Source organism: Phodopus roborovskii, unplaced genomic scaffold, assembly GCF_943737965.1.
Source record: "Phodopus roborovskii unplaced genomic scaffold, PHOROB, whole genome shotgun sequence".
Taxonomy (NCBI): Eukaryota; Metazoa; Chordata; class Mammalia; order Rodentia; family Cricetidae; genus Phodopus; species Phodopus roborovskii.
Genome location: NW_026126459.1, coordinates 9,443,868 through 9,460,008, shown reverse-complemented (window position 1 = coordinate 9,460,008; position 16,141 = coordinate 9,443,868). Strand labels below are relative to the sequence as shown.

The 16,141-nt window shown below is 37.5% G+C and overlaps 1 protein-coding gene across 1 annotated transcript in view; it reads right to left on the bottom strand.

Annotated features, from left to right (window-relative positions):
* Atxn10 (ataxin 10) overlaps positions 1-16,141 on the bottom strand; it is a 140,223-nt gene that overhangs the window by 66,126 nt on the left and 57,956 nt on the right. Inside the window, exons 7-9 of the mRNA XM_051189558.1 lie at positions 15,802-15,967; positions 8,910-9,018; positions 7,082-7,251 (exon numbers count right to left, since the gene is read on the bottom strand). Coding sequence (XP_051045515.1) covers positions 7,082-7,251; positions 8,910-9,018; positions 15,802-15,967 — 445 coding nt within the window. The remainder of the gene's footprint in view (positions 1-7,081; positions 7,252-8,909; positions 9,019-15,801; positions 15,968-16,141) is intronic.

Genomic DNA, 16,141 nt, shown 5'->3' with positions numbered 1-16,141 from the left:
GACAACCTGAATTCAATCCTCAGAACCTACATTGTGGAAAAAATGAATCTATATACACACACTGTGATACACATGCCCCCAGATACATACACACTAACTAAACAAATGTATCTCAAAAATAAAAGACTTTCAAAATATATCCCAGGATTCAGAATTTAAATAAATTTTAACATCCATGTGCACAGTTGTTTCTTTTGTCTAATCTTTGTTTACAAATGACTCCTTGAGCCAGAGAACAATATTCTACTTACTTTGTATCTTCAGAAGCTAAAACCACACTCCATGTTGTTATAGTGAACATAACAACTTTTTAAAGATTTATTTTATTTTTAACTATATGTATTTGTGTGGAGGTATATGCATATAAATGAAGGTGTCAAGAAGGTCAGAAGGGATGTCAAATCCCCCTAGAACTGGAGTTGCAGACAGATGTGAAACACCTAACATGGATCCTCTACAAGAGCAGTAAATTCTTAACTGCCAAGCCATCTTACGATAAATTGTCATAAGCCAACTGATGCTATATAGCTTAGTGATAAGAGTGTTTCCTATCATACACAGGAGCACCAAAAAAAGAAAATATAAATGGGAGATGACACACTTTAAAAGACCCACTGGAAGAAGGAGAGCAAGAGGAATACAGGGATGGGGGTAAACAATGGATAGGTGGAATGAATGAGAACAAAGTAAAATAGCATGTTGTGTATGAAAACACTATGAAACCTATCATGCTGTATAGTAATGTCATTTTTACATAAAAAATTATAGATCACAAAAGGTAAATTTTCATTTAAGAATTTTAACTCATTTAATTGAATACCAGGTTAAAAAAAAATTTAAAGGCATAACACAATTAGCAAAAAAAAAAAAAAAAAAAAAAAAAGATGACAAATGGGCTTTTTTATGGTCACAGATGTTTAAGAATCTATTTCCTAGAGGATGTTTCTGGACAAGAGAGTCATGAGTTGCACCTTCATCACACACTGAACTTCTTGAAAGGAACCTCGATGAGGAGGAGAGGGAAGGGAAGAATAACTAATCAGCAATGCCAGGGAACCTTCAGCAGAATGCACCTCACAGCCAATAAGCGTATATACTTTAGTCAGTAACATTTTTTTGGGTGGGGGGAGTAAATAAACTGGTTATCTTCCCAGATATATCAAATAACACATTTAGCTTTAAGAAATAAAACCTTTTTTTCTTCAAATAGTGAAAAGCAAAAGAATGGGGAAGAAAAAGGATAAACCATACTTTCCATACTCCAAAGAAGCCAAAGAATGGTTTCTTTGTGTTTACAGCATCAATATCCAAGTGCTTCTTACATTAGAAACAAAAACAGAATTACTCTCCATCCAGTTCACAGAGGTTTAAAAGTAAACTAATTATTACAGCTGTTACAAAAAAATGCTACCTGCCATGCCAGGCAATGGTGGTACATGCCTTTAATCCCAGCACTTGGGAGGCAGAGGCAGACAGATCTCTGAGTTCAAGACCAGCCTGATCTACAAGAGCTAGTTCCAGGACAGCCTCCAAAGACACAGAGAAACCCTGTCTTGAAAAATCAAAAAGAAAAAAGAAATGCTATGTAAGTGGAGCAAGAGAGAGTAAAAGGAGGTGTCAGTAGAAGTAGGAGCACCTCTGTCATGACTTGGAAAGGACATCTGGATGTCTTTACAGTCCAGGAAGCAACCCACCAGCTCCACAGAAGGATCAGCTCAAGACCCAAAATTTCTGAGCACACTGTCCAAAGTTACAAATACAAAGGAAGCTGATCTCCCATTCTCAAATCTCTGTGCCCTGGCAGCCCAGCTTTGCTCAGAAAGAACCATTCTGGGTTGACCACCCCAGAATATAAGGTCACCCAGAATTCTGATCCTCTGTGGCAGGCCTCTGTAACAGGATTGTTGGGTAAGAAGTATTGGTGCGTGCCTGTTAGCCCCTACTGGCACTAATGGCATCTCCAGGACACACAGCACTAAGTCTGCATTCAATAAACATCAGCTGAATTAAATTACACCAAAATCTCCCCGAGCCTTAGTTTCTCTATTTAGAAAATGATGGAAACAATTTTCTGTCAATCTTTAAAAAAAAAAAAAAAAAAAAAAAAAAAAAACCAGGAGTCACAGGCTCTGGTTACCCAATGCAGATGCAAAACCCAGCAAACTCAAAAGGCCACAAAAGGAGTGCCTTAGCCAGCTACTGGACATCACATAACTATGAATGAAATTACATGACAAGCAAAACTACAGTAAGGCTCAAAAGGCTTCTGCTAAGGTTTCTAAGGAACTAAGCACCATGTACAAAGATTCTATGAAAGTTTCTATTGTGAGTAACCTGGTGGGTCAGAGGCAAGATGCCCAGATGTTAACTACAGAACGCAGTCCTCTGAGCAAAACAACTACATTTTTCATAAGCTGTGCCTGCTTGCAAGAGGCCTCAGTAGAGGTCACTAGGGGGAAGATGACTTGCCTATTCTCAAAGAAGGAGATTATACTCCTTCCTGTATCTCCTAGCCATTTGAATGAAATTTTGCCCTAATTGCAAACAGCTTCTGGAGGTGCTAGAGCATATAGGAGGGGAAAGCTTAACTGAAGGGGGCTTCATCTACTTTCTTGTGCTACCTCTTTGGAGTCTCCCACTCTTACTAGTAGTCTCTCACCCAAGTAAGCTCCAAGAATCACCAGCTCCCCAGAGTGAACTTGGGTAAAAACATTGGCATCTTGTAGGGAGGTGATAGCTGTCTCCCCAGGAAAGAAATTCTCATAACATTCCTTCCCAGGAAGCAAATCTTCATCAACCAAATGAAAGACCCTGAAGATTAAGGCTATTCACAGTTGTTGGAGAGGTGAGTAAGAAACAGAGAGGAAAGTACACTGGGGTTCCTAAGTGAACCCAGAAGAAGCTGAAAGGGTCTGGTTGGATGATCTTTGGGAATCTATATCTTTCCTGCCAAACTGTAGGAAAATTCCAAAATAAGAGGCACTAGAGTACAGAAGACCAAGCACAAACCTGAGAATTCACAGGAAAACAAATCTAAATTCTACTCTGGGTTCTGCCAATACAGTAGTGGACAGCCTCTCCATTCACATCTCTAGTAAAACCTGCTTTGCAAGGTTGCTGCAAATGTTAAAGTTGACCTATAAGAAATACCTATGAGAAAGTATGATGCAGGAACACAGACGCCAAACAAATAAATCATCCACTCCTTTTTTCTTTTGGTGAGATGACACAAATCCCCTCAACCAGGGATTTTTTTTTTTTTAGTCTTGGAATTATAAAGCCAAATTTATCTGTAGGCTCCAATTTGCATAGAAGCCCCCCCCCAAAAAAAAACCCACCTAAACAACACCCTGGGAATTAGTGACTCACATATAAAGAACTATTCTCCAAACATCCACTTCCCCAGAACTGGAACAAACATTTTAGAAAGTTATCCCTTGCAGAAATAATAAGCAAGGAAAATATATTTTTACTATCCAACTGGAACCAGGACTGAGCTACAAGAATAAGGAAGCTTCCAGAACATAGAGGGGGGGGGGCATCCCCCAGAGGTAATGCTTTCAGGTTTGAGCCCTTGTTAGCACAGGAAATACATTGGGATAGAGAGGTGTTCTCACACTCAAAAAAATGAATCCTTCGTGCTCTCTGGAGTGTTTGCCCTACTAGAGATCACACAGCAACTTCCTGAGGGCCCCAGAGACCTCTACACCGTACTTGGGTACACTCTATGCTTCTTAGGGTACAACCTGCTCCTGACTCTGAGCTATGGGTCACTACAGTGTGTTCCTGTGAGAGGCCACCCCAAATTAGTAACAAACCAATCACTGGACACAAGGAATTCACCTTTGTTGTGCTCCTAAAGAAAGGCAGTCTTGGTTATTAAAACAGGTGTCTTATTCCCTATCAACTTTGTTTTGCAAAAAATCAATCCAGTATGTTTCCAAGAGGGAATCCGTTGTCTCAGATATATGCCTACTCAATGAGGAATAATATCCAAATTGTACACACACTAGACAAAACTACAGGTCTTATTCTCCCTATTATCGACTATCACATAACAAACTGTGCCCAAGTGGCATAGTACAAAGGCCCGTGTATTTTCAATCTTTATCCCCTGACTTTTTCAGATGGGATGATTTCTGCTACTGAATCAAATATACACACTTCCCTACCATCTCTGTGGTATTCTTAAGAATTCATAAACCTTTTAGTTTCAGATACTATTTTTCATTTCTATTCTATCTTTTCATTCATATAATATGTATTGTCCATTCACTATTATAACTGTTCCTTTAAAATCCTTGGCAGCATCTTTGTGATTTGCAGTCAGCTTTTTTTGAGTTATAGTTCTTTTAACAATGGAATAGATTTTCCTGTAGGTCAGGTGATTTTGTTTTGGCTCCTAGATACTGTATAAACTATTCTATGGAAATTCTTAATTATATTATAGTCTTGTAAAGAGGGCTATTTGTTTGTTTTAGTGAATGCTTATTTTAGTTGACTTAAACATAAACTTTGCAGACCGGTAACTCGGATTTCAATAATTACTTTGTCCCCAGCTTACTTGCTTTGAGCCTGCCAGGTTTGTATATGATTCAAACATAAGCAAAGACTTAGAGAACTGAGGCAGAGAACCTGGGCCTGCTTGTGCCTTTCAGGGATTCCCTCCTCACTTCCAATATTTGCCCCCAAACTGTTGTTGGGGTTTTTGGTTTTTTCCCTTTTTTATTATTTACTGAAAGGGAAAAGAGGAAAAAGAAGAGGGGAAAAGGGAGAAAGACAGCGGTTGGGGAAAGACAGGGACAAAAAAATATGAATGAATATATGTCACAGTACTTGTATAGAGGCCAAAGGACACTTCTACCATGTGGATTGAACTCAGGCAATCAGGCTTGGTGACAAGTGTCTTTACCCACTGAGATATTTTGTTAGCCTTGTTCTTTTTTTTTTTTTTTTTTCTTCAAGGTAGAAAACATGCAGATTTCCTGTCCCATATTTTGTCCCATTCCCTTCTTCTAGTGTCAATTTCACTCCAGAATGAATGAATTTGTGCCAATTTGAATGTCTTTAAAAGAATGACTTCATCCAGTTTATAAATGTTAAGGCTGATAGCAGCATCTTGTACTATTAACAGAAGGAAAACCTACACAAGTTTTTGTCTACTTCACTTTTTCTCAACAGTGCTGAGATCCACAATTAAGAAAAGGCTTTGCCTGGATCAGTCACATAAAGAACCAAAACTACATATACTTCCAAGATGTCTTTTTGCAAGTGTTTCTGGTACCATGGTACTTTCTGACTAGTTCCATTCTCTGCATCTCAGTTTCGAGGGCCTCTCTATGCAGTTTCATCAAGTCACAGCAAGGTGGTCTCGTAGAATCACCACTTCTTACATTACTTGTTTCTAAAAGCTGGGCAAATTAAGGACTATGCTCATTCCTATCATATGTTACTGTTCAAAACAGTCATGTGGGCTGGAGAGTTTCAACAGGATGGAGAAATAGATGCCTTAATAAGAGTATAGTAAAATGACATTCAGAAATGTACATACAATAACAAGAACTTTTATAGATGTCTTAGAAAATATAACCTATAATAGATTTAATATTTAATTAAACAAAACAAACACTGCCCCAAGAAAATCCCAGTAAGACAAAAAACCTCTAGTTCCAGCTGGGCATGGTGGTCCATGTCTTTAATCTCAGTGCCCAGGGGGCAGAGGTAAGCAAATCTCTGTGGGTTCAAAGCCAGCATGGTTTTAATAGCAAGCTTCAGAGAAATCAGGGCTACAAAGAAAGAGCCTGTCTGAGGGATGGAGGGAGGTGGGTGTTAATTCAATAAGAAACACATGACTTAATCATCATGTGGCTCTTTTATCAATATCAACCTTATGTTTTTAGTATCATCAGCTCTACAATTTTAAGTACAAAAGAGGGAACAAAAAAAATTCTAAAGGGGGCCGCTCATATTTCCAGAAACTAAATACATATTCATTCAGAACACCTAGTTTTAAAGACTCAGGACAGGACACCATTTACCCATAAATGTAGGCTGCACAAGTCAAAGATTTTTTTGTTTTGCTTTGTTTTTTAAGACAGGGTTTCACATTTCACTGTATTGCTTTGGAGCCTGTCCCAAAACTCACTCTGTAGACCAGGATGGCCTCTAACTCACAGAGATCTGCCTGCCTCTGCCTCCTAAGTGCTGGGATTAAAGATGTGTACCATCAACACCCAGCAGACTTTTCTAACAGCAATATCAGTTTTTCTGTTGCTGTTGTTTTATTGTTTGAGACAATGTATTGCTATGTAGCCTAGGCTGGTGTTGAAGTAATGATCCATTTGTTTGGTCAACAGTTATGTGTCATCATGCCTGGCTTGACGTTTCTGAAATGCCTATTACTAGAAAAGTTTCCTAACTTGTTAAAATCCTTTTCTGTTGTTCTCACTATGCAGCCCTGCCTGCCTGGAACTTACTCTATATATAGAAAAGGCCAGCATGGACTTCATAGAGATGCACCTGCCTCCAAGTCTGGTTGTTACTGTTTTTATTTTATTGACTGCTCCCTACATCATAATAGAGTGCTTAAATAAACACACTTCAGATAGACACCACTAATTTATAAGAAAGGAGAAATTCCCCAAATATATTCAGGACAAAGACACTGCAAAAACTATAAAAATACAGACCATAAGGCAAAAACTATGACATACAGGACCAGCCAGATGGCTAAGCAGATAGAAAGCACTTGACGCAGAGACTCTCAACCTAAGCTTGATTTCTGGAATGGATGGTGAGAAGAGAGAACCAACTTCATGTGCATACACTATACTGTTTCACACTCATATATCATGCACACACACCACTAAAATAAAAAGCAAAAAATTTCAAGTATAATAATATTTATGTGCTTATTTGTAGAAAAAAAAGATGTAACATACTGTTTTATGTTACATATTAACCTATAGTTATCCTTTTCAATTAATTTTCTAAGAACTCACCCACAAAGTGAAGGTATTCTAAATTCTAAACAGCATATTCTAAACACAGTTATATGTGGCACACTAAGAAATAATCTTACTTTGTCTTGGTTTTCTTTATTCTTGTAACACAGATTTCCAATCAGACGAATGAGATGAGATTTAAACCCTTCAGCCATGTGTTCGATGTCACCTTCTGCTTTTAGAGAATCAGAGGGACTGAAGATGTTCGAGGTATCTTTTCCAAGTACATGAATCACCCGTAAAACATCTAGAGCAAATAGAGTTCATTTTCCATAAGAAAATAGCATAGCATCTAAGTTCTCCATAAACAAACACAATGGGTTAAAATAAAGTAGATGAACCACCTAACACTCCCTCAATAATGTTTCCAGTGTAGGGGCCAGCTCAACAGTTGAGCACCTGCCTAGAATGCATACAGCCTTAGTTCATTCTAAGTACCATCACAAATACAACAGTAGTAACAATAACTTGATAGCTTCTTTGCTTTTGCATTCATTGTTTTAAGTCCCAGTTTGAAGAAGGCTGATCATAATTAGTCTCACTCAGAATTTCTATTTATCCACAAAAGAAAGTTAACTAAAATTCTGCCACTTCTTCTTTCTCATAAATGTTTTTTTTTTTTTTTTTTTTTTTTTTAGACAAGGCTTCTCTGTGTAGCTTTGGAGCCTGTCCTAGAACTCCCTCAGTAGATCAAGCAGTCTTCAAACTCACAGAGATCTACACACCTCTGCCTCCTGAGTAGTGGAATTAAAGGTGTGTGCCACCACTGCCCGGCAAAAAATGCTTTTCAATTCCATTTTATTTACACATGATCTAATGTGATAGCTAGTAAGACAAGTGTAAATCACAAGAGGTTTTGGTAATGACTTACAATTTTCTCAGTGGCCAATAATCAGCCTCAGCTATGGACTGACATTAGCTATAATCACAGCAAATAATACTGCTGTATTCTGTGAATAGCTCCAAGAGACAATCTTCTAGGAGTTACACATTTTCCCATATTATTTCATTTAACCCTCTGAACAAACCTATTAATGCAGACATCACTGTCACAATTTTATACAAAGCAATCAGACTAAGAGAAGTACTAACATGGCAGTGATATGATGGCAACCTATACTGGTTATAGCTTCATAATAATTCCCAGTTTGGTTATTTATTCTGATTATCATCAAAAGTACTGTATTCAAAATAGAACTCTGTGACAGAATTCTACATGCTTTCTACAAATCACTGCTAGTTCAACTACAATTGTAGATGACAAGACATCTTTCTTCTACATTGACATTAGAAAAAAATATTTTTTTTTTTTTTTAAAAAAAGGACAACACTGAACGGTGGCAAGCAAAACCTAGGGCTGAGTATCTACAAGAATGGAGGCTCTATTGCTCTATTGGGCATAACTTGCAAACAGCTTTTGAGTAAAGATACTAAAGCTTCAAATACTGGCTTCCTAATTATTAATTGCTAATCTTGTTACAAGATTAAATCCCTAACATGAGTGAAACACTATTCTTTGCTCTTGGAAGTATAATTGAGGAAAATATATTACCAGATTTTATAAATAAAATTTATGATATAATAAAACTTTTGAAAATCACCCTTATCATTTGCAAATCCCCATCATGTTTCATCAAAAACACTCCCATGAGTTGACACTGTAGGTATTTGCAGAGTCATCATACTACTAAGTAGGACCCAAGCTCTACAGAAGGGAAGGAACAACAATGTGGCCTCAGCTTAAGCAACCTGAGCTGTCAGATTTACACCACAATTCCAGTCAAGAAAAAATTTCAAAGAATCTCAAGTGAAAACACCAAAAATAAGGGCTTGTATTTGACTTTATAGTACGGAGCATGTCAAAGATTTCTTAACTAAAAATACTATCTCTGCTATTTCACTCACCAATCACTCGTTCCATTAGGCCAGGAAAAACTTGAAGATAGCCCAGAAGCTCAGTGTTGGATGTCATTTCACACAAGACGTCCAGAAGCCGAATGGTAGCCAGTGCTTCCTAAAAAATAAGGAAACCACCTTGCTAAGAATCAGAATTTTAAATCTGACTGTTGTAGATAATGATGAGAGAATGAAATGCTATAACAAATACTATTTGATATATCTGCAGAGAAAAACAGAAGTACTCAACTATTCTTGAATGATCACTAACAGCTGCCCTCTTGGAGTGTCTTCTTAAAGAGTAGAAAAGCTCTTATTAAAGCAAAAATACCTCCTAAGAGTGGGATAAATATTCAAAATTACAAGCTACACATAACACTTATGCAAATACTTTCTTTTTAAAGCATTCTCAGTATAAAAGTTCCACTTTAAAGATGCAAACATTCCACAAAACACATTAACTTCTTGTCCACAAAAATCCTGTAATGTTCTGTGATCTGAAAAAACACCAGCTTCAAGAACTTACATTATTTCTGGGTAAATCTAAGTCTGTATGTAATGAGTTGGTACAATGGAAGAGATATTATTTGAAAATGCTAGCTCACAGATACTAAACAGCACAACCAGGAACTCACCATGTACCAACTCTATGGCACCCCAATAGTCCAATATGTTTTTCAAAGGTGCAATTTTTACAGATTTTAAACCACACTTTTTCAAGTATATATTATTTGACAAAACACAGTACACGTATAAATTTAGGTCATGAAGATAAAATTCTTCAAAATAAAGAAATTCTTTTTGGTAATACTATCCTTTATAGTCTTTAGAAAATTTTAAGACAAGTCTTTAATATAGCTCTCTACAAATCCCAAAGTAATATCAAGAAATAACAAACTTTAATGCCTTGGGTCTTCATTTCAAAGCTTCCACTTGCTAATAAAGAGCTGAGAAGGATATAAAAAGAAGTCAGTATCAGGGCAAATCCATGAGCTCAGCAGTGCTTCCGCACTCTCTTCTGTTAAGTGGTGACAGCCCAGACTATCTCCTCTAGATAACAAATCTACTGGAGAAAGAACAGGCTGATTCTTCATAATGCAGGCTGATACTTTTATTTTGTTTCGTTTTGTTTTATTTTCTGGAGACATAAAATTTATTATAACCCTTTATAAATAATGCTATACTGAACATTCTTGTACAAATATCTGCAGTTTCTAACAAGTAAATGTGGGTTTATAAATTCTTAAAAATCCAATTGTTGGATTAAGAGTATGTACAATAAAAAGTTTAGCAGTGTTTTGAATGATTCACCAATCCACTAGAAGACTGCTACAAATTTTGCAGTTTTTTTAAAAGATGTATTTCATTTTTAATTACATGCATATATGTGTTTGAGTGTGGGTATGTGCACATAAGAGTGGGCTGGGTTCCCAGGGAGGCCAGAAGAGGTCTCTTTCTCACTGATCTGAAGCTTACTGACTGGTGTAGCCTTTAGGGACTATGAGCCCCAGAGCTTTGCCTATTTCTGTCTCCTCAATGAGGGAATTACAAGAGCACACTAGCACACTTGGCTTTTTCACATGTGTTCGGGAATCAAACTCAGGTCCCAAACTTGTGTATAAGCACTTCACTGCCCACAGCCCCATCTCACTCTTAGTTCTAAGACAGTAAATGTTTAATCTTTAATTATGTGTATATATGTGTGTGTCTGTGTGGGTGTATATAGGTGACCATAGAGGCCAGAAGCATTAAGTTAGAGACAGCTGTGAGCTACCCAGTGTGTGTGCTGGGACTAAATAGGTCCTCTGCAAAAGCAGTACAGACTGTAACCACTGAGCAATCTTTCCAGTCCTTAAGAGAGTAATTTTTAAGTGATATACCAAAATAATGTTGGCTCTATTATTTGTTTGTTTGTTTTGTTTTTTCAAGACAGGTTTCTCTATGTAGCCCTGGCTGTCCTAGAACTCACTCTTTAGATCACCTTAGCCTTGAACTCATAGAGATCTGCCTGCCTCTGCTTCCTGAGTGCTGGAAGTAAAGGTATGTGCTATCACCATCATCTGGCTAATGCTGGTTTTATTCATAAGAGAAATTTAATGAGTAATATAGGAAATAGGTGGGATTAAAGTGACTTCCTTTCAAATCGGTATCACAGAGTCTGGGGGTTAAATAGTTTATGTCTAAATAGTGAAACCTTATTCAACTTTTGAAAAACATATAGTAGGGCCAGTAAAAGGGCTAGGCAGGTAAAGGTGCTTATGTGTCCAAACCTCAAACCCTGAAATCAACATGTTGAAAAGAGAGAACCTGCAGGGGTTTGTTGTTGTTGTTTTGTTTTAACTCTTTGGGGGTTCACCACTCAGCTCCCAAATAAATACACAAAAATGTACTCTTTCTTATGAATGCCCAACCTTAGCTTGGCTTGTTTCTACCCAGCTTTTTTAAGTTAAATTATCCTGTTTCTCTTTAACTATGTTCTGCCTCTGGGCTTTTTACTTTTTTTCTTTCCTTCTTACTCCATGACTGGTTGTGTGGCTGACCGCTAGCAGCCTCCTCTCCTTCTTTTCTTGCTCCTCACCCTTCTCCTTGAGCCTAAATTTCTCTTCCTATTTATTTTCTCTGCCTGAAAACCTAGCCTATTCCTCTCTCCTGCCTAGTTATTGGCTGTTCATCTCTTTATTAGACTAATCAGGTGTCTTAGACAGGCAAAGCAACACAGCTTTTCAGAGTTGAACAAATGCACATAAAAGAATGTAACACATCTTTACATCATTACAAATATTCCACAATATAAATGAATGTAACACATCTTGAACTAATATTCCCCAACAGGCACCAGTTCCCCCAAGTTGTCCTGTGACTTCCACATTTATGCAGGCGCACACACACACACACACACACACACACACACACACACACACCCCTTTAACTCACAATACCAAATAAATTAATAGGCAAATGATTAGCCTGGCGTAGGTGGTACATGCCTTTAATCCCAGCATTCAGAAGGTGAAGGCAGACACATCTATCTGTGTGAGTTCAAAGCCAGTCTGATCTACAGGATGAGTTCCAGGATAACAAAAAAGTAAATGATTGCAATTTTTTTTTTAGCCTAAATTTCTTTAAAAAAGAAAAAAAAAAAAAAAAAAAAAAAAAAAAAAGGAAAGCCTTAGAAAACAACAAAAAAACCCTCACACACACAAATGGCTCTGCAGAAAGAGGTGGGGGCTGGGAAAACTAGAAACTTCTTAACTTTGTTTCAGTGACATCAGCTAAAGAACTGTTTACAAGTCAGGTAATGGTGGTACACACCTTAGTTCCAGTGCTTGGGAGACAGAGGCAGGTGGATCTCTGTGAGTTTGAGGACAGCCTGGCCTACAGAGCAAGAGCCAAGAAAGGCTCCAAAGCTACACAGAGAAATCCTGTCTCAAAAAGAACAAAACAAACAAACAAAAACAAAACAAAACAAAAAAAAAAACCATAGACAGAAAGGTGTATCAGCACAGTGTAAAATTACCATTCTTACTCATTCCATAAACTCATATTAATTGCTACTGCAAAAAGTTACTTAATTTGGGTTTGCAAGGAATAAATGAATAAAAAGCCATCCAACTAATGGTAAAAAGTGCACAGAAAATAGAAACCTTTCAAAGGAAAGGTGATGCTCAGGACAAGTAAATGAGATTCAGTAAAGTCAACCTTAAACTATGCCAAAATGGACTACATAGTGTAAGCACATCAAAAAATGAATGTGATCACCTTAACATGCCACTACTTCTGTACAGAAGCATATGAAGAAAGCCTCAGTATTTTCAAACTACACAGGCCAAAGAACCTCTATAAACATAGTTACTTTCCATCACAATCTTCTGAAAACGTTATTAATTTTATTAAATATCTTATTCTTATAAGAAATCACTGCTGGCTTGCTGGTTGGTGGCTGGGGGAGATGAAGGCAGAGCCATGACGTGCACCACTCACTAACGTTCATGTGATGGCTCTGACAACCAAACAATAAGCCAGACCATAATATCTAGTTATGAACATCAAACTCTCAGAAATCATTATCAACCAGTTCCAGAATACAATCTGGGAACATGGTATATTGGAATATGGGCTCAAGGGTCCTTTTCTTCAAGCCTACTGTAGCTTTTTAGTCCCCATTTCTATCTCAAAGTATAATATATGCAAATTAGCATATTCCCTCCCCCTTATAGAATCTACTATTTGAGGAAAAAATATAAATTTTTCTATGTAAAAAGTCAGAAGCTGAGGAGATGGCTGAGTGGGTGAGAGCACAGCACTGCAAGCATGAGGCCATGAGTTTGAATCCCCAGTACTCATGTAAATAAACTGCATATACCTGTAACCCCAGCACTGGGAAGCAGACACAGGTGGATCCAGACAGGTCTATGGCAGGCCAGCCTAGCCAAAAGGACAAGCTACCAGTTCAATAAGAAACCCTGTTTAAGACAGTAAGGTGGAGGGCAATAAAGGAAGACACCTGACATTTTGCTGTGACTTCATGCACATCCATGGACATATACACCTGCATAGCCCCATGCATACAAGAGAGAGAGTACAGGTATATCTCACTATAATGCTAAAATTGTTCTTGTGAACAATTTAAAGTCAGCTGTGATTTAATAAATACTGAAGTTTTTTTTTACTATTTCCTAGATAATTACATTTTTATATTAGATTATGTTTATTATATATTATACATATGTGTATGGTTAAATATTTATATGTGATTATATATTATATAAAGGCAACTTATATATGCTATGTATTTTGTGTGTGTGTGTGTGTGTGTGTGTGTGTGTGTGTGTGTGTGTGTGTGTGTGTGTTGCTTTTCTCATGTCTGGGACAAAATATCTAGCAAATGTTACTTAAGAAAGGAGAGGTTTATTTTGATTCACACTGTGAGAGTTTCCTCCCTCATGGCCAGGAAACTGTGCTGACAAAAGCAACTACAGCAGCAAGAACATGAATGAAGCTGTAGGTCCTCAGTCAGGAAGCAGAGAGAGAGAAAGGCTGGTGCTCATGTGTCAATTTTTGTGTTCAGTCTGGGACCCCAGCTCATGGACTGATGCCATTGCTTTTTAAAGCACACCTCACTGCTCCCCCTGCTGGAAACAAAAGCAACTATCTCCAGAAAGGTAAATCAATGCTGAGACTTCTTCCTTTCTTTCACAGGAAGAAAACTGCTGACTACCTGTAGGCAACAAGACAGCAGCCAAGGAGCCTAGAATTCAAGCACAAAGAAGGCAGTACATTCTCGTGGTCAAACTATTACAAACATGACTTCAATTATACCAGAAGTCAAGAAATCCCTATGATCACTCACTGTCCAGGGCATACTATAATCTATTTTCTGTTTCTCTGCACACCAGTTCACGATGTTTGATGTATCCATTTGAGTTCAAGCTCTCCCACCAACAGCATTCTAGCATCAACCACTCCTTTAGTGATCAGTCTTGTCAGAACATAAATGATCTATTACCTTTTTTAAAAAAAAATATTTAAAATCTACTTCATTGAGACATGGTTTATATGCAGTATACCCTTAAGAGTACAAAACAGAGTTTGTCAAAGTACACAGGTATGAATAACATTTGGAAAAGTTCCCTTGTGTACCTATGTAATTATCTCACCCCTGACTTAAGACTCAACTAACATGACCTGTTCTCTGTCATTATCCATGAGTCTCATCTACTACTAAATCTCAAAGAAATGGCATCCTAGTCCATCTTAGTCCACCTGCTCACATGCTAGTTTGGGATCATCTTTCATGCTGTTCCAGATGTGTCTTTATTTTGGTACTAAGCAATTTCCAAGAGAAAACAATTCTGACTTTAACTCAGAGAGAAGGGCAAAGAAATAGATACAAGCAGTGAAAAGATAGAGAAAGAATTACTGCCAACTAGCTTCAGTAGCCTTAAGTAGAAAGGGTTAGGAAAGGAGAATGTGAGGTGGTTAACCAGGAGTGGGGTTAGGAAGCTCCTACCCTGAGTAGGGGAAATAAAACTTTTTAAAAAGCTCAGAAACCTTTATTAAAAGATTGTTGTTGCTATTTTAAGATTTTATTTTAAAAGATTTATTTTTGTTTTATATGTATGAGTATTTCACCAGCTTATGCCTATGTTTGGTGCCCTCAGAGGCCAAAACAGAGCATTAAATCTCCTAGAACTGGAGTTACAGATAGTTGCGAACTGCCAGGTGGTTGTAGGGAACCCAACTCAGGTCCTTTGGAAGAGCAGCAAGAGGGTATTGACATGTACAGAGTTAGACTACAGCACCGTCCATCCATTTATTCATTCAGAGTATGTGTTAAATGCCTACTATGTTTATAGTACTATGATGATGGCCACACTTCTGATGAACAATGGGACTGACAAGTAAATGGCATAAAATCCATTTATGTGTCTTTAACACATATCTGTGGATCTATGCTTAACTAAAAATATCAAACAGAAATATTTTTCAAGCTACTAACTTGTACTGGGAAAAATAAGATGGTTTCCCCAATCTGTATTTCTAAGTTGTCTAATGAAACCACATCCCAGTCAGAGAGTACACATAAACCTTTCAAGAGGGAGTGGAGAGGTGGGTCATCAATGAAGAGCTCTCCCAGAGGACCCAAGTTCAGTTCCCATCACTCATATAAGGCAGCCTACAATTGGCTGTAATTCTAGCTCCAGGGGATCTGACACCTTCTTTTGCCTCCATAGGTACCCATACGTATGTGACATACATTCATTCACACAACACACACACACACATAAATAAAGACAAATCTTTAAAAAACCTTTTAAGAAAGAAACCCCATAGAGGACTTGACTGAACTAGAAAAGCTGTCTGTTCTCTCCTGTCAGGTTTATGAGATCTGTCTCCTTACCTGATCCTCGGTGTGGGGCTCTGAGATCAACTTTAGCACATTCCTACACTGATCCACAAATGAATTTGCAATCAACTCAGCATGGCGCAAAAATATAGAGATGTCATCCTTTGTCAGCTGCTCATCACCCACTAGCTTGGCTATCATAATGTCTAACAGTGTAACCCTGTAAAACAAAAGAGTTCTGCATGAGTATGTGACACTTATGTTACATGATACCAAGAATGACTTTCAGAGGACATTTTAAGAGTTACTTTCATTTAAAATTTTTTAACTCTATTTTAATATCTATCTAGGAAAAACTTTTATTAATAAAACGTATTATCAATCGCCTGTTTTA